Source organism: Ranitomeya variabilis, chromosome 1 (assembly GCF_051348905.1).
Source record: "Ranitomeya variabilis isolate aRanVar5 chromosome 1, aRanVar5.hap1, whole genome shotgun sequence".
Classification (NCBI taxonomy): Eukaryota; Metazoa; Chordata; class Amphibia; order Anura; family Dendrobatidae; genus Ranitomeya; species Ranitomeya variabilis.
Window position 1 is genome coordinate 64870116 of NC_135232.1, and position 25785 is coordinate 64895900.

Genomic DNA, 25785 nt, shown 5'->3' on the forward strand with positions numbered 1-25785 from the left:
TACCTAATTTCTCACATAACTGAGGAAAATTATTATTTTTAATGCCAAAGAATTAGAGTATTGGAGCTGGGTTCATGTATGACCAGCCAGCTCATTCAGCTACCTCTTGCCACAATTTGCATCCAGAGGAGAACGGGAAACTTGTATTTGTTAATTGATGGAGGACCCAGTGGTTGGACAGACACCGATGTAATGATTATCACCTTTACATAGACTGGAATACCACTTTAATTTCTTGTGGCAGAGAAGGCATGAGCATTATTATTATGCATTGATTATATAGTGCTAATATATTCCACAGCGCTTTACAGAAATCATCATCACTGTCCCCATTGGGGCTCACAATCTACGTTCCCTATCAGTATGTCTTTGGAGTGTGGGAGGAAACTGGAGAACCCGGAGGAAACCCACGCAAACATGGGGAGAACATACAAACTCCTTGCAGATGTTGTCCTTGGTGGGATTTGAACCCAGGACCCCAGTGCTGAAAAGCAGCAGTGGTAACCACTGAGCCAGCATGCTAACCACTGAGCCACCATACTGCCCTAAAGAGGTAGTGCCTTAGCCCCACACAGAAGGGATCTGAAGCCTTCGGCACTCAAGCAGTCATGAAAATACGACTCCCAACATGCTGGGTGTTTATCAGGAAATATTAATAATGCCGAAGGTTCTGACCTCTACATTCACTAAAACACAATACTGATTATCTGATGAATGAACACGGCGGAAAGCACAAACCCATTTAGTACATTTTTCATTTTTTACTGGGATTTTCAAAATAAATCAGACACCTCAATTAATACTCGTGGGCAAACAATAAATACACGAAAACCACGAGCAATGCAAAGGAGGAACTTTACATTTATTTATACACAAATGCAGATGTTTTCATTTCCTTGCCCAAAAATACAATATCAGCATTCTAGAGTCTGACAACAAGGATCACAATAAATGTAAAAAATAAAAACGCCTCTAACGCCCTTCAATATACAATATTTAGCTATATCTGAAATGACATGATCACTGAGTCCATGAAAAATATCATTTTAATTAACAGTTCATCATAGATTCCCATCAGTCCCTGGAGTCCATCACTTCCTAACCGAGCAAGTTTATCAATGCCCGCTGTCTCCTGGTCCTAGGTGTCCTCAGCTTAGATGCTCCACCTCTCAGATTGACACTCGATGCTTTTGACCAGTCCCTCCCCTAAAATCTTAAAATCCTCCAATATGGCCTCCACGTTGGGGATCATTAGCGTGCTGTTACCTTTCTTTTCCATTACTCTTCCATTCACTCTAGTAATCTGAAGGAAAAAAAAAAAAAAGGTATAAGGTATAAAAAAAAAATCAAAAACAACATAAATGCTATGACCTGCCTACAAAACGCAACTTTTCTGCAACATTTATATAGAAAAGAACGCATAAATATATTGCACTTCATGAGCATCCCTCTTTTCGCATAATTTTAAAGTTTTGGCATAAGTAGTAAAAAAAAAAAAAAAAAAGATTAAAACAATGATAAATTTGGATTAGGCATTTACAACCATAAAACCTTCGAAACCTGCACATTAATTTTGGAGCCGATACAATGATTAAATGTCCCTCACTGTTCCCTGTTATCAGCCACTTCGGGCTGCGGAGATGCTGTAGGAATGGTGAATGCAATCTACAGTGAAGGAAATAAGTATTTGATCCCTTGCTGATTTTGTAAGTTTGCCCACTGACAAAGACATGAACAGTCTATAATTTTAAGGGTAGGTTAATTTATAACATTGAGAGATAGAATATCAAAAGTAAAATCCAGAAAATCACATTGTATAAATTATATAAATTTCCAAATTGCAGTGAGAAATAAGTATTTGATCCCCTACCAACCATTAAGAGTTCTGCCTCCTACAGACCAGTTAGACGCTCCTAATCAACTCATTACCTGCATTAAAGACAGCTGTCTTATATAGTCACCTTCATAACAGACTCCTGTCCACAGGCTCAATCAGTCAGACTCTAACCCAGTGTTTCCCAAACTCCAGTCCTCACAGTCCCCCACAGGTCATGTTTTCAGTATTTCCATAGTGTTGCACAGGAGAGACAATTCCTGATGCCTTGATGACACATCCACCACCTGTGCAATTCTAAGGAAATCCTGAGAACATGACCTGTGGGAGCCGCGAGGACTGGAGTTTGGGAAACACTGCTCTAACCTCTACAACAAGGGCAAGACCAAAGAGCTTTATAAGGATGTCAGGGACAAGATCATAGACCTGCACAATGCTGCAATGGGCTACAAAACCCCAAGTAAGACACTGTGTGAGAAGGAGACAACTGTTGGTGCAATAGTAAGAAATAGTAGTTGGTGCAATAGTAGTTGGTGCAATAGTAAGAAAATGGAAGAAACACAAAATGACTGTCAATCGACATCAATCTGCGGCACCATGCAAAATATCACCTCGTAGGGTAGCCTTGATCATGAGAACGGTGAGAGATAAGCCTAAAACTACACGGGGGGAACCTAGTTAATGATCCAAGGCAGCTGGGACCACAGTCACCAAGAAAACCATTGGTAACACATTACGCCGTAAAGGTCTAAAATCCTGCAGTGCTCGCAAGGTCTCCCTGCTCAAGAAGGCACATGTGCAGGCCCGTATGAAGTTTGCCACTGAACACTTGGATGATTCAGTAATTGGGAGAAGGTGCGGTGGTCAGATGAGACAAAAATGGAAGTCATTGGCATTAACTCAACTCGCCGTGTTTGGAGGAAGAGAAATGCTGCTATGACCCAAAGAACACTGTCCCCACTGTCAAGCATGGAGGTGGAAACATTATATTTTGGGGGTGTTTCTCTGCTAAGAGCACAGGACTACTTCACTGCATCAATGGGAGAATGGATGGAGCCATGTACCATAACATCCTGAGTGACAACCTCCCTCCACCAGGACATTAAAAATGGGTCGTGGCTGGGTCTTCCAGCATGACAATGACCCAAAACATACAGCCAAGGCAACAAAAGAGTGGCTCAAAAAGAAGCACATTAAGGTCAAATAGTGGCCTAGCCAGTCTCCAGACATTAATCCTATAGAAAACTTATGGAGGGAGTTGAAGCCACGAGTTGCCAAGTGACATCCTCAAAATATTAATGATTTAGAGATGATATGCAAAGAGGAGTGGACCAAAATTCCTCCTGACATGTGTGCAAACCTCATCATCAACTGCAAAAAACATCTGACTGCTGTGCTTGCCAACAAGGGTTTTGCCAAAAAGCATTAGGTCTTGTTTCCCATAGGGATCAAATACTTATTTGTCACTGCAAAATGCAAATTTATATAATTTATACAATGTGATTTTCTGGATTTTATTTTTGATATTCTATCTCACAATGTTAACCCCTTCCTGACGTCGGACGGGATAGTACGTCCGACGTCAGGTCCCCTGCTTTGATGCAGGGCTCCGCGGTGAGCCCGCATCAAAGCCGGGACATGTCAGCTGTTTTGAACAGCTGACATGTGCCCGCAATAGGCGCGGGCAGAATCGCGATCTGCCCGCGCCTATTAACTAGTTAAATGCCGCTGTCAAACGCAGACAGCGGCATTTAACTACCGCATCCGGCCGGGCGGCCGGATATGACGTCATCGCCGACCCCCGTCACATGATCGGGGATCGGCGATGCTTCTGAATGGTAACCATAGAGGTCCTTGAGACCTCTATGGTTACTGATCGCCGGTAGCTGTGAGCGCCACCCTGTGGTTGGTGCTCACAGCACACCTGCAATTCTGCTGTGTAGCAGCGATCTTATGATCGCTGCTACATAGCAGAGCCGATCGGGTTGTGCCTGCTTCTAGCCTCCCATGGAGGCTATAGAAGCATGGCAAAAGTGAAAAAAAAAAGTTAAAAAAAATGTGAAAAAAACATAAAAGTTTAAATCACCCCCCTATCGCCCCAATCAAAATAAATCAATAAAAAAAAATCAAACATACACATATTTGGTATCGCCGTGTTCAGAATCGCCCGATCTATCAATAAAAAAAAAGCATTAACCTGATCGGTAAACGGCGTAACGAGAAAAAAAATCGAAACGCCAGAATTACGTTTTTTTTGGTCGCCGCGACATTGCATTAAAATGCAATAACGGGCGATCAAAAGAACGTATCTGCACCAAAATGGTATCATTAAAAACGCCAGCTCGGCACGCAAAAAATAAGCCCTCACCTGACCCCAGATCACGAAAAATGGAGACGCTACGGCTATCGGAAAATGGCGCAATTTTTTTTTTTTTTTTAGCAAAGTTTGGAATTTTTTTTCACCGCTTAGGTAAAAAATAACCTAGTCATGTTTGGTGTCTATGAACTCGTAATGACCTGGAGAATCATAATGGCAGGTCAGTTTTAGCACTTAGTGAACCTAGCAAAAAAGCCAAGCAAAAAACAAGTGTGGGATTGCACTTTTTTTGCAATTTCACCGCACTTGGAATTTTTTTCCCGTTTTCTAGTACACGACATGGTAAAACCAGTGATGTCGTTCAAAAGTACAACTCGTCCCGCAAAAAAGAAGCCCTCACATGGCCAAATTGACGGAAAAATAAAAAAGTTATGGCTCTGGGAAGGAGGGGAGTGAAAAACGAAAACAGAAAAACGAAAAATCCCACGGTCATTAAGGGGTTAAAATTAACCTACCCTTAAAATTATAGACTGTTCATGTCTTTGTCAGTGGGCAAACTTACAAAATCAGCAAGGGACCAAAAACTTATCTCCTTCACTGTATTTCTCTCTGTTATCAGCAGTATCCAGCTGGCGGGAGGCCGCTGACTGCAGTGTACAAACCTCTCTGAGGTTTATTCTTTCTGATTTTTTACAGGAGACATGAGAATCAGGGATTTGGTGTTGGTGAGTATAATGAGTTTTTTATTTAAATTTTTGAATATGTATTTAAAGGGCCACTGTCACCCCCTCCAGCCGTTATAAACTAAAAGAGCCACCTTGAGCAGCAGTAATGCTGCAGTCTAACAAGGTGGCTCTTTTAGTTTTTGATTCAGTTATTCCCTCAATAAAGCGTTTTAAAATTTGCCCTAAATACCTGTCTTTAGACCTGGAGGCGGTCCGAAGCCTCCTCTGTGAATCTCCCAACTGCCGTCACTCATCTCTTCTGGGGATGTGGTCGCCGCCCCCTGAGCGCTGTTTCTTCTTAAATCCGGCGCCTGCGCTGTGCGTGCCTGCCTGGGACAGGCGCAGTCTTCATTGTCTGTCATAGGTCAGATGCAGGGTGCCTGACTGCGCCTGTGCGGGCAGTGCGGCCACCCTGTTGCTGAATCCCCGCCCCGCACTGTGTTATTCATTATGCACAGTGCGGGGCTGGGGTTCCTGGGCATGCGCACTGCGCTGTTCAGACGCTCCCCCAGCTCAGACGCTCCCCCAGCTCCCCCGCCTTCCATCGTTGTTATTTGCGGCTGCTTCATTCCAAACGCTGGCAAGGAAACCTGTATATTACGGCAACGCTGGAAAGCGGGGGACCGGGGGAGCGTCTGAACAGCGCAGTGCGCATGCCCAGGAACCCCAGCCCCGCACTGTGCATAATGAATAACAGTGCGGGGCGGGGATTCAGCAACAGGGTGGCCGCACTGCCCGCACAGGCGCAGTCAGGCACCCTGCATCTGACCTATGACGGACAATGAAGACTGCGCCTGTCCCAGGCAGGCACGCACAGCGCAGGCGCCGGAGTTAAGAAGAAACAGTGCAAAGGGGGCGGCGACCGCATCCCCAGAAGAGAAGAGTGACGGCCGTTGGGAGATTCACAGAGGAGGCTTCGGACCTGCCTCCAGGTCTAAAGACAGGTATTTAGGGCAAATTTTAAAACGCTTTATTGAGGGAATAGCTGAATCAAAAACTAAAAGAGCCACCTTGTTAGACTGCAGCATTACTGCTGCACAAGGTGGCTCTTTTAGTTTATAACAGCTGTAGGGGGTGACAGTGGCCCTTTAAAAAACAAAAAGTAAAATAATTAAAGGGTGAGAACAGGCGCTGGATTACGAGACTACTTCTCCCATCAGCGGCTCCTGCTATCACTGTTAGAATAGTAGTCTCTCATCAGACGACTCCTGGTGACCAGCTGTAAGCTTTTTACCGCGGGTCACAGTCGCGGGGTCACACTGAGATCTGACCGCGTTGACCCCACAGCGCTCTGACCACCGACAGTATCGATCTTACCAGCGTTAACATTACTACCTATCAGAACCGCCAATGTTTCGCACGCTGTCATACAGATGACAGCGTGGGAAACATCATAAGAAGTCCGTAAAAACTCAGCAAATCCGCAAACATTTTTATACCTGCGTTTTTGCTGCAGATTTGACTGACTCAATTGAAGCCAATGGGTGAAAAGCGCTAAAAATGCACACAAAGAATTGATATGCTGCAGAAAAAAAACACTGCAAGTACGTACAGAAAATTACTGATCATGTGCACAACACTTCAGGATTGTCATTGAATTAGCTTGCATAAGGATTCCATAGCGTTTTTGGCCCACTTCCGTGCGGAAAAACGCCCTGTGTGCACACAGCCTAAAAGCTAAAAACAATCTCTCAACTCTAAACTTATTCTAATGCTAAACTCAGTTTAGCATTATAAACGGTCTATATTACTTTTTTAGTATTATTTCTCATCACTTGTCTCCTTAAAAGACCCTGCAATTTCTCTCCAGCCAGAAATGGCTGATAACAGCAAGATGTAGACTAACAGTACACAGTCTGTGGCTGTAAGGCTATGTGCCTATGAGAAAGACCGGAAATTTTCTGCAAGAAATCTGCATGCATTTTTTGCGCGTTTTTGGTGCGTTTTTTTCCGGACATTTCCCAATGCATTACATAGTGGGAAAACCGCCAAAAATCCGCAAAATTAATGAACATGCTGCGTTTTTTACCGCGATGCGTTTTTTTAGCGGAAAAAAAACGCATCATGTGCACAAAAATTGCAGAATTCATTCCAAATGATGGGATGCATAATGTATGCTGTTTTTTTGCGGTTTTATAGCATTTTATAGTGAAAAAAAACGAAAAATCAGCAACGTGTGCACACAGCCTAATACTTAGGCATCAATAAGTGTGTAAAAGAAAAAAGCTTCCAAAAGTCCCGAATTTCTGATGGTTTGGATTCTGGGAATTGTATGGTGCATATACATTACACAAACGTATTATTCTGCATGTGTGCGCTCTCCCATTCACCCTGTATAATTAATGGCATATGACACATATGATCATATCAGGCAGGTTATAATTAATGACCGTGCACAGCCCACGAGGGCATTCACAGCGCAGCTAATGAGCCGTATGTACAGCCTGCTCCACCCTGCCGGCGATTATGAAACGCGGAGAGCTCGGATTATACAGGATGGAGCACTTTCCTAACACACAAGTCATCGCCGGAGATAAATCTGCAGGTTTAACAGTATCATTTACCCCAAATACAGACCCCATGTATCAATGCACTCACCCTCTGACGGTGGGTCTGTATCAGAGCATCTCACACGTGCAGCAGCCCTGGCAGAAGGGCTTGTGAGCTGCACGTGATGGACAGAGAAGGGCTCTGTTCTGTAATACGAACCCCGCGATTGTTACCCGACGGGCCGAGGACAGTACTCACCCTAAAGGGCTTTGGCGCAAAGCCAGATGGGTTCCAGATGACGCCGATGACTTCTCCTCCGTGAGCGTCATAGAAAAACAATGCAAATTCCCCAAAAGACTCCTAGAATGAGACACAGGAAACACAGCCATGAGCTCATACTACAGAGGAAAGAACCACAAATATCAGCAAGTTCTACACCAAACAAGACAGTTTTCTGTTTTCATTTCTATTCAGAAATGATTCCTTTATATCCCGGGTGACAACAAACCGTTACCAGAAAATTGTGGCTTTCGGGAGTTTGGAAAAACTGTGCCGGGAGCCAGTGGCAAACACAGAAAAGGGCCCCTGTGCAAGAACAATATACAGGACCTTTCCAGACCAAAAGCTCCTAAATATGCAAAATGACCCTTGCTTTGGAGGCAGAAATGGGCCCTCTTACCTCTTGGGCCCCTGTGCGACCACACAGGTGGAACCAATGATATGTCCGCCCCGCCGGGAGCAGAGATGACGGTTATTCTGGCTGCACCACAGAAATCCAAAAATGGCAGATTTAATCACCTGGGCAAGGATGACCCAATATTTTTTTTTTACTTTTAAGTGGTAAACATTATTAAACTCTAGTGTTGTTAAAAAATCTCATGTTTAGGACGTGCTAAAAATGTAGCTTCAACACGTGCAGAGATGTTCTATATTTTCTCAAAATTGTAAAATACTGAAGAGATGGAAAATCTCTGTAATTTCTAGTATCGTTTAAAGCCGAGAAGTATGGCCTCCATCCCCTACCAATGTCATCCATCTGGAGTATTAAGACTAGGGCTTGGATAACACTCCTCATTCTCCTGTGATCGCCAGCAGAGCAGGGGAGATTGATGACAGCCGACTTCAGCACTAGCCGCCGAGGAACAGCGCTTACAGTAGCGCTTCTTCCCCAGCAGCCGTCCGTGTAACACGGAGGACATCAAAGTGTGTTCTCCGTGTGTTGGATGTTTTGCTGTCCGTGCTGACAGCACGGTCCATGGAAACACACAGATATGTGCATAGACCCATTCATTTTAATAAGGGTCTACGTGTGTACGGGTCTCCAGTACGTGAGAGAACTGTCACCACACGTACCGGAGACACGGACGTGTGAAAAGGGCCTACAGCTGCGTTCAGTTGTTAGCGGTCTTTGAGATACCCACATGCCACTCAAAACAGCATTTTCATGCAACTTTGCATCCAAGAACAATATTGTGAAATATCAAAAATGTTAATTTCAGTTATAAGGCAGACTCGATTAAAACCAGAGATGCACAATACCTGAACAAGGTAAAAGTGGGTAGAATTAGATTTTTTTTAAGTTAAAGGGCACCTGTCACCCCGTTTTTTGAAGATGAGCTAAAAATACTGTTAAATAGGGGCAGAGCTGGGCGTTACATTAGTGTCTTTGTGTGCCTTTATAACCTACCTAAGCTGCCGAAATACCTTTGTAAAGTCGCCGTTTTCTGCTGTCACTCACGCTGGTCTGGTCCTATGGGCGTGGTGACAGCGCTGTTTCTCCCCCAGAAACCTGCTCATCATTACGTTGGTGGCGTAGTCGTGTGCGCATGTCCAAAGCAAAGATCCACTGCCCAGGAGATTCAAAACAGCGCGGTCTTCGCTATTCGCCGTTTACCGGTGGGCGCGGCCATCTTTCCTCTGGCCGCGCGTGCGCAGATGGAGCGCTCTGCTGCCCGGGGCTTCAGGAAAATGGCCGCCGCGATCTCCATCTGCGCACGCGTGGAATCCCGCGGCCATTTTCCTGAAGCCCCGGGCAGCAGAGCGCTCCATCTGCGCACGCGCGGCCACAGGAAAGATGGCCGCGCCCACCGGTAAACGGCGAATAGCGAAGACCGCGCTGTTTTGAATCTCCTGGGCAGTGGATCTTCGCTTTGGACATGCGCACACCACTACGCCACCAACGTAATGATGAGCAGGTTTCTGGGGGAGAAACAGCGCTGTCACCACGTCCATAGGACCAGACCAGCGTGAGTGACAGCCCAAAACGGCGACTTTACAAAGGTATTTCGGCAGCTTAGGTAGGTTATAAAGACACACAAAGACACTAATGTAACGCCCAGCTCTGCCCCTATTTAACAGTATTTTTAGCTCATCTTCAAAAAACGGGGTGACAGGTTCCCTTTAATATATATATATGTGTGTGTGTGTGTGTGTGTCTGCTTTGTACTATAGAGGGGCAAACACCCCGAAACATGTGTCTGCAAATTGATTTTTTTGGATCATTTTCTCTAATGAAAAAAAAATGACAATGTCTAAATATTTTTTACTTATTTGTTTGATTTGGTTCTCTTTATCTACTTGCAGGCCTTGTGTGAAAATCTGACATAATTTAGGCAAAATGTATGCAAAAATATGGTATGTAAACTGTCTCTTCAGAGAGGAAGAACTCTAGAACTCTAGTGCCACTTACTGGAAGCAGCAATCCTAAAAGTCAACATCGACCCTTTAACGAGCCTTGTCACATGACTTGCATAAAAGCCAATCTAGAATCTCAATTTGCAGACACTGTGTTTCGGGGTACTGCCCCTAATCAGTGCAAATTGTGAGATCTGGTTTGGCTGGGTGAGAGGCGTCTGACCGGAATCCAAGAGGTAACGTTTCTCCTTGCGTAGAGTGACATGTCAAGCCTGACATGCCAAGGTGGATAGATTTTTAAGCCTTCCAATGCTCTTCTTGGAAATTAAATATGCAAATTTCCTCTTCAGAGAGGAAGTGGACTAGACCTTCCTATTGAAAGTAGCAATTCTACAAATTAATATCGACCTTTTAACGAGCCTTGCCACATGACTTAGGATAAATAAGGAAAATTCTGAAGGGTTCAAACTCTCAAGTAACAGTGTATAAAGTAGGTGACTCAAGTAACAGTGTATAAGGTAGGTGACTCAAGTAACAGTGTATAAAGGCAGACGACTCAAGTAACAGTGTATAAAGGTAGGTGACTCAAGTAACAGTGTATAAAGGTAGGTGACTCAAGTAACAGTGTATAAAGGTAGGAGACTCAAGTAACAGTGTATAAAGTAGGTGACTCAAGTAACAGTGTATAAAGGTAGGTGACTCAAGTAACAGTGTATAAAGGTAGGTGACTCAAGTAACAGTGTATAAAGGCAGACGACTCAAGTAACAGTGTATAAAGGCAGACGACTCAAGTAACAGTGTATAAAGTAGGTGACTCAAGTAACAGTGTATAAAGGTAGGTGACTCAAGTAACAGTGTATAAAGGTAGGTGACTCAAGTAACAGTGTATAAAGGTAGGTGACTCAAGTAACAGTGTATAAAGGCAGACGACTCAAGTAACAGTGTATAAAGGCAGACGACTCAAGTAACAGTGTATAAAGGCAGACGACTCAAGTAACAGTGTATAAAGGTAGGTGACTCAAGTAACATTGTATAAAGGTAGGCGACTCAAGTAACAGTGTATAAAGGTAGGGGACTCAAGTAACAGTGTATAAAGGTAGGTGACTCAAGTAACAGTGTATAAAGTAGGTGACTCAAGTAACAGTGTATAAAGGTAGGTGACTCAAGTAACAGTGTATAAAGGTAGGTGACTCAAGTAACAGTGTATAAAGGTAGGTGACTCAAGTAACAGTGTATAAAGGCAGACGACTCAAGTAACAGTGTATAAAGGCAGACGACTCAAGTAACAGTGTATAAAGGCAGACGACTCAAGTAACAGTGTATAAAGGTAGGTGACTCAAGTAACATTGTATAAAGGTAGGCGACTCAAGTAACAGTGTATAAAGGTAGGGGACTCAAGTAACAGTGTATAAAGGTAGGTGACTCAAGTAACAGTGTATAAAGTAGGTGACTCAAGTAACAGTGTATAAAGGTAGGTGACTCAAGTAACAGTGTATAAAGTAGGTGACTCAAGTAACAGTGTATAAAGGTAGGAGACTCAAGTAACAGTGTATAAAGGTAGGTGACTCAAGTAAGTGTATAAAGGTAGGTGACTCAAGTAACAGTGTATAAAGATAGGAGACTCAAGTAACAGTGTATAAAGGTAGGAGACTCAAGTAACAGTGTATAAAGGTAGGTGACTCAAGTAACAGTGTATACAGGTAGGTGACTCAAGTAACAGTGTATAAAGGTAGGTGACTCAAGTAACAGTGTATAAAGGTAGGTGACTCAAGTAACAGTGTATAAAGGTAGGTGACTCAACTAACAGTGTATAAAGGTAGGAGACTCAAGTAACAGTGTATAAAGGTAGGTGACTCAACTAAGTGTATAAAGGTAGGTGACTCAAGTAACAGTGTATAAAGGTAGGAGACTCAAGTAACAGTGTATAAAGGTAGGTGACTCAACTAAGTGTATAAAGGTAGGTGACTCAAGTAACAGTGTATAAAGGTAGGAGACTCAAGTAACAGTGTATACAGGTAGGTGACTCAAGTAACAGTGTATAAAGGTAGGTGACTCAAGTAACAGTGTATAAAGGTAGGTGACTCAAGTAACAGTGTATAAAGGTAGGAGACTCAAGTAACAGTGTATAAAGGTAGGTGACTCAACTAAGTGTATAAAGGTAGGTGACTCAAGTAACAGTGTATAAAGATAGGAGACTCAAGTAACAGTGTATAAAGGTAGGAGACTCAAGTAACAGTGTATAAAGGTAGGTGACTCAAGTAACAGTGTATAAAGGTAGGTGACTCAACTAAGTGTATAAAGGTAGGTGACTCAAGTAACAGTGTATAAAGATAGGAGACTCAAGTAACAGTGTATAAAGGTAGGAGACTCAAGTAACGGTGTATAAAGGTAGGTGACTCAAGTAACGGTGTATACAGGTAGGTGACTCAAGTAACAGTGTATAATGGTAGGTGACTCAAGTAACAGTGTATAAAGGTAGGTGACTCAACTAAGTGTATAAAGGTAGGTGACTCAAGTAACAGTGTATAAAGGTAGGAGACTCAAGTAACAGTGTATAAAGGTAGGTGACTCAACTAAGTGTATAAAGGTAGGTGACTCAAGTAACAGTGTATAAAGGTAGGAGACTCAAGTAACGGTGTATAAAGGTAGGTGACTCAAGTAACGGTGTATAAAGATAGGAGACTCAAGTAACATAGTGTATAAAGGTAGGTGACTCAAGTAACAGTGTATAAAGGTAGGAGACTCAAGTAACGGTGTATAAAGGTAGGTGACTCAAGTAACGGTGTATACAGGTAGGTGACTCAAGTAACAGTGTATAATGGTAGGTGACTCAAGTAACAGTGTATAAAGGTAGGTGACTCAACTAAGTGTATAAAGGTAGGTGACTCAAGTAACAGTGTATAAAGGTAGGAGACTCAAGTAACGGTGTATAAAGGTAGGTGACTCAAGTAACGGTGTATACAGGTAGGTGACTCAAGTAACAGTGTATAATGGTAGGTGACTCAAGTAACAGTGTATAAAGGTAGGTGACTCAAGTAACGGTGTATACAGGTAGGTGACTCAAGTAACGGTGTATACAGGTAGGTGACTCAAGTAACGGTGTATACAGGTAGGTGACTCAAGTAACGGTGTATAAAGGTAGGTGACTCAAGTAACAGTGTATAAAGGTAGGTGACTCAAGTAACGGTGTATACAGGTAGGTGACTCAAGTAACGGTGTATACAGGTAGGTGACTCAAGTAACGGTGTATACAGGTAGGTGACTCAAGTAACGGTGTATAAAGGTAGGTGACTCAAGTAACAGTGTATAAAGGTAGGTGACTCAAGTAACGGTGTATACAGGTAGGTGACTCAAGTAACGGTGTATACAGGTAGGTGACTCAAGTAACGGTGTATACAGGTAGGTGACTCAAGTAACGGTGTATACAGGTAGGTGACTCAAGTAACGGTGTATACAGGTAGGTGACTCAAGTAACGGTGTATAAAGGTAGGTGACTCAAGTAACGGTGTATACAGGTAGGTGACTCAAGTAACGGTGTATACAGGTAGGTGACTCAAGTAACGGTGTATACAGGTAGGTGACTCAAGTAACGGTGTATAAGGTAGTTAGGTGACTCTTTCTTATGCAGTTGGGAATCTGTGGACTGTAAGCGCTTCCTCACCCTTAGTTCATTCAGATATAACTGGGGAGGATCATAGTCAACAACGGGAAAGCGGGAATTGATGCACGATTTATCCGCTTGCCGAAGCCCACGGACAAACGATTTGGTCGGCTGATCCACAGCTTCTCTGTGCCGGGGAATGTGCTTCGGGTTCAAGTAGATAAGAACGTCGTAGAGGTCTAGGGGAGGACGGAAAATCATCTGTTCAAAAGACAAAAACAATGTGTTACAATCCTGAGGAAACGTAAAAACAAAAGACTGGAATGACTCTATAGAGCATTCCCACTAGAAGGGCATGTCCACTCCTCCATACAGAGCAGGTGCAGGCTGGGCTAAACAGACTGCACCTGCATCTAACAGCAGCAAAAAAGAAAATAAACAAATTACAACATTGTAAAAACGAAAAAAAAAAAAATAAATAATTGATTTCGACGAGACCATAGAACTTTAACCTATTAAAATATAAACATTTTTAACCCATAAGCAATAAAGAAAAAAAGCAATTCTGCCATTGTCTTTTTGGGCTTTCTTTTTACAGTGCAGTAAAAATTATCTGAAAACATGATTTTATGTGTTTTTATTTATTAATTCAGTGGCTTAAAAAATGTTTGAACATTGTAAAAAAAATTATGTTGTGCTGCCATTTTCCATGACCCTTAGCTTTTTTTTTTAGTTGATTTAGCTATGTGAGGGTAATTTTTATTGGTACCTTTTTGGGTGCGTGTGACACTTTGATTGCTTTATATTGCATTTATTCAATTTCATTTTATTTCCCCCTCATCATTTGACCACAATTGGAATTTTTCTCCTGTTTTACAGTAGATTACATGGCAAAATTAATTGTGTTATGCAAAACTACAACTTCTCCTGCAAAAAAAACCCAAAACAAAACACACGTCCTCATACGGCTTTGATAGTAAAAAACGTGTTTTTTTAAATTTACCGTAAGATCTGTTTCTTTTAGTCTTCATTGGGGGATACAGAACCATGGGATAGTCTGCTGACACTATTATGGCATTTAAATAAAATTGCCTCCTCCCCAGCAGACTATACCTTGCCTGATGGAGCCAGGCTTCCTCAGTTTTGTGAGAAAGTAGTAGAAGGAGAAAATAATTACCGTAAGAGAAAAGAGAACAGAACTGTACGCCCAACCAGGTAACCAAGAGAGGGAGCTCTGTCCCCCAATGAAGACTACGAGAAACAGGTTTTACAGTAAGTAAAAAAAATCTTTTTCTCATTTGTCTTCTTGGGCGACACAGAACCATGGGACGTCCTAAAGCTGTCCCTAGGGAGGGATAGCATTAAATCTCATACCGCTACAACCTGGTCTTCCACCGTAACTTAAAGGGAACCTGTCACCCCCAAAATGGCTGGTGAGGTAAGCTCACCGGCATCAGGGGCTTATCTACAGCATTCTGTAATGCTGTAGATAAGCCCCCGATGTTACCTGAAAGAGGAGAAAAAGAAGTTAGATTATACTCACCCAGGGGCGGTCCCGCTGCGGTCCGGTCGGATGGGTGTCTCCGGTCCGCTCCGGCGCCTCCCATCTTCGTTCCATGACGTCCTCTTCGGGTCTTTACGCAGCGGCTCCGGCGCAGGCGTACTTTGTCTGCCCTTATGAGGGCAGAGCAAAGTACTGCAGTGCGCAGCCGCTGGAAAGGTCAGAGAGGCCCGGCACCTGCGCACTGCAGTACTTTTGGGGGTGACAGGTTCCCTTTTAAGCGGAAGTCTGGGCTACTGCCACCTGCAGCATCTTCCTTCAATGGCTTACATCTGCTGAGGCAAGAGTGTGCACCCTGTAAAGCTTAGAAAATGTATTCACCGATCAGGGGCGTACATAGAAATCATGGGGCCCCATAGCAGAAGTTCTAATTGGGGCCCAGCCCAGACCTACTGTCCTCAAAATCGTGGTTTCAACAGCCACCCTGTCATATTGAACGGCAAACAGACAAGGTCAAAGGAGCGCTAAGGATCAGAGGTTAAAATGATGAATCTTTATTCCACTACACGTTTCAACGGACAACGCCATCTTCATCAGGGGGCAATGGGGTTACATCCACAGGAAGGGGTATTTAAGGCTCAAAGAGCCAATGAGATAACATGATAAATCTACCAATAACAATAAATGTAACAGAATAACACAAAATAACACAATGTAGATTAGGAGAATTATTAAAATATATAAGTAAAATATAATGCCTAAAATAGTGAATAACAACAATGGCAGTGTGACCAAAAAATGAAACTAAAATAAAGTTATTATTTTGCCACTTTTTCCATAGTAAGGTTCAAGCCTTCAGGAGCTTGTGCCCAATTTGAATATCCAGTAGCTCTCCCTATTTATTAAACTCCCGTAACGATCAGGAGCATTGTCCGGTACTTGGTCAATAATGGCAAGCTTTAATGATCTTGGATCTTTCTGATGTGTCACAGAGAAATGTTTGGACAAATTGTGAAATAAAAAACCATTCCGAATATTCTGGCGATGTTTGTTAAGACGTGCGTTAATGGTTTGGATAGTCCGGCCCACATACTGGAGCCCACAATTGCAGTCTATTGAGTAAACACAGCAAAGGCATTTCGGGGTTCTACGATTAAAACAACCTGGATTGGGATCTGTATAAATTAAAGAGGTTGATATGTTAGGGATGGAATTACTGGGAGCAACCAAATTTCGGAGAGTACGTTTTTTTTTCTAAAAATTGTTCTCGAGCAGGGAGGTGTTTTGAAAGGATGGGGTCACCTTTCAAGATGAACCAATGCTTCCTGAGAAGATCACGGATAATTGTGTGGGAATGATTAAAAGTAGTGACCAAACTCCATTTGTCAATTTCGGAGGTTACAACATCTTTAGATATATTAGTTTTGATTTTTTTTGATGCAAGCCTCCTGAGTGTGAGTTCTGGCTTTTGAGAAAGCATCATGGATCAATCCCCTTCCGGTAACCCCTATGTTGGAACCGGTCCTTAAGGATATTTGCTTCTTTTATAAAATCATTGTCATTTGTGTAATTCTTTCTGATTCTCCAGCATTGACCATATCAGATATTTAAAATCCATTTTGGGAGATGACCACTGTTAAAATCCAAATAACTGTTGACGTCAACATTTTTAAAATGTGTACAAGTGGAAAATGAGCTGGACGGATCCACATGCACCATTAGGTCAAGGAACTGTACTGCCGTTTTAGACATCTCGGCTGAGAAGGAGAGGCTCCAGGAGTTAGCATTCAATGTTTGGACAAACCCAGAGGCCTCTTCCAAAGAACAATCCAAAGGATGAATAAATCATCGATATAGCGGCGATATAGGGCTATTTTACCTAGAGTTTGGGTAGACTGCGCGATGAAGACGGACTCGAGTGCCCCCATAAACAAGTTAGCATAACTGGGGGCGAATCTCGTCCCCATCGCACAGCCTTCCAATTGGCGATAGAAACAGTGTTCAAAAGAAAAAAACATTATCATTTAAAATAAATAAAATGGCTTTTTAAAAAAAAAAAAAAAAAAATCCTTTTGAGGATATGGTAAGTGTTCATCTGCTAAGAGATACTGATTAATTGCCCCCAAACCCAGTTCATGAGAAACATTCGTAAAAAGGGCTTGGACATCCATTGTGAGAAGAATGCAATTAGGGACCTGAGGTAGTGTTTGAAGATGGCCAGTGAGCTGAGATGAATCCCTGAGATAAGAGTCCAAATTTAAAACATAATTCTGAAGAAATAAATCAATGCACCGTAATATAATAAATTGCAAGTGATAGAACCAATACCGGAAATGATGGGCCGGCCTGGGGGGTTTAACGGATTTTTGTGAATTTTTGGTAAAAAATTTTAAAAATGGAACTTTAAATCGAGGTATATTTAGAAATTTGAACTCCTTTTTGCTAAGGATGCCAGAGGATTGCGCTTCTTTTAGGAGTGCATTATATTTTAGGAAAATTGAGATGGAGGTATCCTGTTCCAATTTCTCGCAGTATTCAGGGTCTCCAAGTAGTCTAAACCCCTCCCGTAAATAACAACTCCTATTCATGACAACCACCCACATCGGCATTTTTTATAATAATATCCTTATTAGCTCTAAGTGATTTTATAGGTGCTTTTTCCCCCCTCAACACTTAAATTAGAATTTTTCTTTTTAATAAATGGTAATGAGCAAACCTCGTTCAAAATGAGTTGTTGAAAAGTTTCAATGTGGGATCCTTTGTGATGGAGAGGATAAAATTGGCTAGAAGATATTTTAGGGTTAACATGCCGAAATTGATCTTCCATGGTCTGGGAGGGGTTTGAGGCCAAATTAGATAATTTATTTTTTTTCTATCAAAAAATTACGCTGTATAGTTAATTTTCTGATAAATTCACTCAAATCAAGCTACAAATCGAAAGTGTTTAATGGGGAATTCGGGCAAAATGAAAGACCAAGCTCAAGAAGGGATTTTTCTTCATTAGTGAGTACATACTCTGATAAATTAAAAATGCTGGAATTGCTCATGGAAGATTCTACATTGCTTTTGTTTTCTTTGGGCTGGAGTCCGAGATTATTTTGGAACTCTTTTTGGAATTTGACACTCCCCCTACATCCTCGTTTTCTCTTTTTCTTTTTGATTGGTGGCCTGAAGCCAACTGAAAAAACTGAGTGATCTTCGTATTTCGAAAAGTGCTGGTAGGGGAATATGATGTAGGGTTATAATTAAATGATTTAGAAGAAGGAAAGATGGTATCAATAAGGGATGAATCCACCAAACTGTTTCTCGTTAGACTAGTGGGTTCTACAGTTTCAATCACTGGTGGGGGAGGAGTAGAAATAGCTGGAGCAAAAGAGGTGGATGGAATGGGAGTGTCAGTGATATTTAAAGGGAATTATGAAAGGGATTGGTCATCATGAATGGTAAATTGAGAGATTGTGAAGTTATCGGTCTCAGTGTCACTGACAGTAGCTGTATTAGTTGGTGTGACTTCCATAATGGGTCAACATCTGGGAGCTTGACCTCCAACATAATTCCAGAAGGAACAGATCCATCTGACCAGCTCACAGCGCTCCTGAAGACACTATCACAACTCTTCACTTCATCCTATCATATTGAGCACCTGCAAATTTGGATGGAAGAACGCACCCCCTGGCACAGAAGGTCCAGACGGGTTCAGAAGAGCCCACGGGACATCCGCCAGGAGATTGCTCAAATCCGAATAGCAAGCCCTCAGAGGCCAATACGGAGCATTGAGTGTCTGGAACACCCTCTGCCCTGATCTTCTTGAGAACTTTAGGTAGAAGTGGTTAAAGCTGGGAAGGAAAAGATAAATCAGATTAAGGGTATGTGCACACGTTCCGGATTTTTCGGGTTTTTTCGCTATAAAAACGCATTAAAAAAACACATACATATGCATCCCATCATTTAGAATGCATTCCGCAATTTTTGTGCACGATACGTTTTTTTCCGCAAAAGAAACACATCGCGGTAAAAAGCGCAGCATGTTCATTAATTTTGCGGATTTTCCACTATATTATTGCATTGGGAAATCTCCGGAAAAAAAACGCAAAAAAAAAAAAAGCGGTAAAAACGATTGCGGATTTCTTGCAGAAAATGTCCGGTTTTGCTCAGGAAATTTCTGCAAGAAATCCTGACGTGTGCAAATAGCCTCGGTACCAAGGGATTACTAGGGCGTCAACTTCAATTGTTTGGGGCTCCCAGGACCTTGTCACAAATTTCAACACGTTGTTATATAGTATCGATGCTAATAGATCTACATCTGGCGTACCCCACGGCCGACAAATCGAACACCACTCCCAGAAACCGTAGCCAGTGTTGGAACTAAAACAGACTTTATCCTGTTGACAATCCAACCAAATGGCCTGAGTCTGAAGAACGATCTGTAGGCTCTCTACACATTGTGCAAAGGATGGCGCTTTGACAAGAATGTCATCCAGATAGGATAAAGCAATTATTCCCCTGGACAGTAGTAATGCCATAACCGGGGCCAGGATCTTTCCAAATACACTGGGCGCTGTGGCCAGCCCGAATGGGGAGCCCTGAACTGATTGTGATCTTAATTGAACGCAAAGTGAAGTAATCACTGATGAGCTGGAAAAATTGTCACATGCAAATAAGCATCTCCAATATCTCCTGAAAAAGAAATTCCCCGTTTCCATGAATGCGACCACTGACTGGAGCGACTTTATCTTGAAGTGACGAAGCAGATTCCATCTGTTCAGGTGCCTTAAATCTAAAATAGACAGCACCAAGCCATTTCTTTTTGGAATAAGGAATACGTCTGAATAAAACCCCTTGAAGAACTCTGAAGCGGGAACACTTACAATCACCCCTGTTCAAAGCAGGGAAGTGATCACCTGGTCAAAATTGGCTCTTATACTGGGATTCCAAGGAGGGCGAGAGCAAAAGAAACGATTGCGAGGTAGAGCGGTGAACTCTATTCTGTAACCCGAAGAGATTACCTCTCTGACCCAAAATCGCTGACTGTCCCCAGCCATGCCTCTTGAAAAAGGAGGAGGCAGCCACCCAGCTGGGAAGAAACCCTGAGTGGGGGCCAGCCATCAAGCCTCGACCCTCCTACTGCCTCTGGACCGAGAGGGCCTAGTCCCTGATCCAGAGGGCACTCCAAAAGTGGCTTTTCTAACGGTAGCTCTCCTGGGCTCCCCGGAGAAATTCAATCTAACCTGCCAACCTGGCAGGGAACTGGAGAAAGGGTGCAACGCCTCATGCCTCCGGAAGGGACGTATGGCCCTGGACTGAGGAAGCTGAATGCTTCTACCGCCTACTGCTTCCGACATGATTTTATCTAACCTAGTCCCAAATAAGTGAGACCCTTGAAATGGTAGTCCCATCAAAGATTTTTTTTTAGTTAGGTCCATCTTGCAAACCTTGACCCACCACATGCAGCGAATTGTGAGGCAATTACTTGCCACCTGGGTAGAGCACGCAGCTGCATCAAAGGATGCTGAACAGATATACTTCCATGCCTGTGCAAGCTGATCAGTGATGTTGGCTAATCCCAGATTCTGGGAACCATCCAACAAATTTTGTCACAAATGCCTAGCCCATGCAGTTATCGCTTTGGAAACCCAAGGCAGAAAAGGCTGGACAAAAAGCAAAACCTGCTGCCTAGCCAGAGACAGTATATGTCTATCAGTGGGATCCTTAAGTGCCGCAATCTCGGCTAGAGGTAGCGTGGTCACTTTGGATAGGCGAGACACCGGAGTAGCTACCACTGGAGAAGTAGACCAAGAGGTCACCAGCTCGGCTGGAAAGGAATATAACACATCCATCCAGCTACGCTTCTGAAAGCGTTTTTCTGGGTGTTCCCATGCTTTCTGTAATACCTCTTTAAACTCCCCATGGTCAGTGTCTAATCTAAGACAGGTCTGAGACAGATCTGGCCTCCAACACTAAACAGGAGGGCTGGCTCCAGCAGGCGAGGTATAGCCACTTTTATTTAAATACAATTATAGTGTCAGCCTCCAAGTGGCAGACGAAAATCCCAAGGTTCTGTGTCCCCCAATAAAATGAAGGGGAAATAAAAATGTAAGGGTTCATGGAAGAAGGCGAGGAAAAAACTAAGGTGTAAGAATGAAACTGGTTGAATTATTCAGGAGTAAAATGGAACCTGTCACCAGGTTTGGCTGATAAGAGATACGGCCATCACCTTTCACGGCTGATATACAGCATTCTATAATGCTGTATATCTGCCCCCAACCCAACCTGCAATAGAAGAAAAATAACTTATATTATACTTTTTTTATCCCGTGCCTAAAGTTTGATTCCTTTAATCCAGCGATATATTCATGAAACTGACATCTGGAGGAAGGTCTTCACCTGTTAACAGACGTATTATACAAGACACGATGGACACTTGTTTATCACAGATACTGCAGGACCCCCGCACCGCAGAGAATGGCGCAGGGTTAGCTTCCACCCCCCTGCTCAGGACATAAACATTCGCATTCAGCCAGTATTGTATAACGTTCATTGTGCAAGCTCAGGCGTGACAACACGACACTGTATTCCTCATTGAGACTATCCAGTACAAACAGGCAGATCCGGAGGTTGTGCAATCCTCGCCTGTACTGCAGGTATGAGGCTGGCAAGCAGGGGCCCACCATATGCATGGTGGGAATAAGTGGGGGGCACAACTGACTACCACAATGACCACTGTGATTCTCCAACTGGGTGTAGAGATGCCCAGATGTACTCGGACACCCCCTGAGAATTTCAGGAATCTCTAGGAGCCGCACAGTACACATCCGACATGTAGATCCATCAGCGCAGCAGGATGCAGATTTTTTACACCAATTTTTTTCACAATGAAATGAAGCCAAGAAAAGGATTAGGAGGACGATACAATCTAGCAATGAGAACAAACAGAAACTTTCTCCACATACACGTTCTCAATGAAACAAAGTCTCACTCTGCAGATCTTGCGTCATCAGTTCTGGAATGTCCCGGACACCTCAGCCCCAAACTGTGTATCAAATGCTAACAACAAGATTCACTAGTAGCACATCAACCCTCAAGATTATGCCCACCGCAGACTGGGTTATCGGATGCACAACAAGAATAAGTCATCATTATGGAGCTTTTAGTTCCACAAAAAGTGGAAGTCACAGGCTGATAGTTATAAAAAAAAAAAAAAAAAAGCAATTGTGCATATCGTCTTCTCCACTCCTAAGTTTTCCTTATAAGTTACTTTGGAGAGAAAGGAGAGAAAGAAAAGGAATGCCAGGTACTGGCCGCGCCCCCACTGCCAACCACAAGTGAGAGTGGCCGCGCCCCCACTGCCAACCACAAGTGAGAGTGGCCGCGCCCCCACTGCCAACCACAAGTGAGTGGCCGCGCCCCCACTGCCAACCACAAGTGAGAGTGGCCGCGCCCCCACTGCCAACCACAAGTGAGAGTGGCCGCGCCCCCACTGCCAACCACAAGTGAGAGTGGCCGCGCCCCCACTGCCAACCACAAGTGAGAGTGGCCGCGCCCCCACTGCCAACCACAAGTGAGAGTGGCCGCGCCCCCACTGCCAACCACAAGTGAGTGGCCGCGCCCCCACTGCCAACCACAAGTGAGAGTGGCCGCGCCCCCACTGCCAACCACAAGTGAGAGTGGCCGCGCCCCCACTGCCAACCACAAGTGAGAGTGGCCGCGCCCCCACTGCCAACCACAAGTGAGAGTGGCCGCGCCCCCACTGCCAACCACAAGTGAGAGTGGCCGCGCCCCCACTGCCAACCACAAGTGAGTGGCCGCGCCCCCACTGCCAACCACAAGTGAGTGGCCGCGCCCCCACTGCCAACCACAAGTGAGAGTGGCCGCGCCCCCACTGCCAACCACAAGTGAGAGTGGCCGCGCCCCCACTGCCAACCACAAGTGAGTGGCCGCGCCCCCACTGCCAACCACAAGTGAGTGGCCGCGCCCCCACTGCCAACCACAAGTGAGTGGCCGCGCCCCCACTGCCAACCACAAGTGAGTGGCCGCGCCCCCACTGCCAACCACAAGTGAGAGTGGCCGCGCCCCCACTGCCAACCACAAGTGAGAGTGGCCGCGCCCCCACTGCCAACCACAAGTGAGAGTGGCCGCGCCCCCACTGCCAACCACAAGTGAGAGTGGCCGCGCCCCCACTGCCAACCACAAGTGAGAGTGGCCGCGCCCCCACTGCCAACTACAAGTGAGAGTGGCCGCGCCCCCACTGCCAACCACAAGTGAGAATGGCCGCGCCCCCACTGCCAACCACAAGTGAGTGGCCGCGCCCCCACTGCCAACCACAAGTGAGAGCGGCCCCCCCCAATGCCAACCACAAGTGAGAGTGGCCGCGCCCCCACTGCCAACCACAAGTGAGAGTGACCGCGCCCTCACAGCCAACCACAAGTGAGAGTGACCGCGCCCTCACTTCCAACCACAAGTGAGAGTGGCTGTGCCCCCACTCTCAACCGCAAGTGAGAATGGCTGTGCCCCCACTCCCAAACAAGTAAGAGTGGCTGTGACCCCACTCTCAACATCAGGGGGAGTGGCAGTGCCTCCACTCCCAACAGTGAGAGTTGCAGTGTCTCCACTCATAACAGTGAGAGTGAATGTGACCCCACTCCCAACAACATGGAGAGTCACAGTGCCCCCTCTCCCAACAGTGAAAGTGACAGTGCCCCCTTTCCCAACAACAAAGAGTTTCAGTGTCCCCACTCTCAACAACAGTAAGAGTGGCAATTCCCCCACTCCCAACAACAGTGAGAGTGACAGTGCCACCTTTCCCAACAGTGAGAGTGGCAGTGCCCCCACTCCCAACAACAGTGAGTGACAGTGCCTCCCAAAATACATAAGAAGCTAGTGCCCACACCTTCCCTACACATTAAACGTCAGCACAGAAAATATTAGGACAGTAGACAAGCATGAGGTGACCACAATCTATCAATAAGACAGGACTTATTTAAGACCCTTTTCTCAACCTCAGCCAATACCTTTCGTTTTCTGTATGTGCTACCTGCTAACATCTACAAAGCCGAAATCACACAAACCTCATGTGTACCCATGTGACAAGTCTGTAGACAGTAAATCAATGCCATGCGTGTAATGCAATCTAGTGGAACATAACAGGAACAGGGTAGGAGCCTGCGGACAGCAAGTGCTCACCCCACCTCGCTGTCTTTGCATTAAGGTTCTACTGTACCAGGCCAAAGCCTTTTGATTAGTTATGCTTCATTAAAAATATGAACAAATACAAGAAATGACGCATTTACCTGGCAGTACACAATGGCAGGTAGCATAACACCAACAGCCCAAACAAAACATTGTCACACTTGGCATCCACCTGTTGCTCTCCATGGGCAGTAGAGAAGTAGCTCTGCATGAGCAGCTCTGTAACAAGTTCTGCAAATGGCATGTTTCCCTGTACTGGGATATAAACGTGGTCCCTGAAATCCTTCATAGACTTCCCCATCACCTGCCACACCTAGAACATAGGTAAAAGCCAGAAGCTCCTTGTTCTTCCGCTTTTCGTGGCCAACTGAAGATAAGGCTACACTAGCAAACATAAGCACCATGGGATTATTCCACACACATGGCAGTGCCAAATCACCATGTACTTCTCTCAACCAACCTCTTAAAGGGAATCTGTCACCCCATTTTTCGCCTATATGCTGCGGCCAGCGGCATCAGGGGCTTATCTACAGCATTCTGTAATGTTGTAGATAAGCCCCCGATATATCTTGAAAGATAAGAAAAACAAGTTAAATTATACTCACCCGGGGGGCGGTCCGATGGGCGTCGCGGTCCGGCACCTCCCATCTTCATACGATGACGTCCTATTTGCTTCATGCTGCGGCTCCGGCGCAGGCGTACTTTATTTTCCCCGTTGAGGGCAGAGCAAAGTACTGCAGTGCGCAGGTGTCGGGAAAGGTCAGAGAGGTCCAGCGCCTGCGCACTGCAGTACTTTGTGCAGTATTTATACAGGAGAGTGACACCTGGGAGTTGACATTTTTAAAGTGATATTTTGGGAGGTAAGATAATATAATTTTTAAATAAAGTGATTTGCAGATTGTCTATTTATCAAATTCCAATCAAATGAGACCAAGTTGTCTGAAAGTGCAGGGACATATCCCACATTATCAATGTATTGTGATGGGCACTAGGTCAGGTCGATTAGGCCATGGAAAGATTTGCAGACTCCCATTGCTGCGCTGGTCTGGTGTAAGTATATGCTGTCACCAAATTAGAAGTAATTATGGGCGAGGATGAATTTTGCAAGGCTCCAGCATAAATTCGCTGCCAATCCCTTAGTTTTCCAAGAAGACAAGACTTGGCAGGATGGAAAAGTCATCTTGTGTTAACTCTAAATCTCACACAGTATGAGGAAAAGCTGTAGCCCTGATCCAGCCGATGCATGGAGACTTACGTACAGGCAAAGCATCATGCGGAAATAATATGCATATTAGCTCCTCTCCAGAAGGAAGGAAACGTCTCACATCAGCTGGGTGTCTGCTCTGGTTAATGAGGTTGTTCGGTCATTTCATATTGGATTGGACATCAAAATGAGACCAGAAGGGGTAAGGGTACTGTCACAGAGTGGCACTTTTGTCGCTACGATGGTACGATCCGTGACGTTCCAGCGATATCCATACGATATCACTGTGTCTG

The 25785-nt window shown here is 44.4% G+C and overlaps 1 protein-coding gene across 1 annotated transcript in view; it reads right to left on the reverse strand.

Annotated features, from left to right (window-relative positions):
- Positions 1 to 843: 843 nt before the first annotated feature.
- The window catches only part of NOL6 (nucleolar protein 6), a 59262-nt gene continuing 34320 nt past the window's right edge, over positions 844 to 25785 (reverse strand). Inside the window, exons 24-26 of the mRNA XM_077284261.1 lie at positions 13662 to 13862; positions 7625 to 7726; positions 844 to 1303 (exon numbers count right to left, since the gene is read on the reverse strand). Of these exons, the coding sequence (XP_077140376.1) occupies positions 1154 to 1303; positions 7625 to 7726; positions 13662 to 13862 (453 nt within the window). The 3' untranslated portion in view covers positions 844 to 1153. The remainder of the gene's footprint in view (positions 1304 to 7624; positions 7727 to 13661; positions 13863 to 25785) is intronic.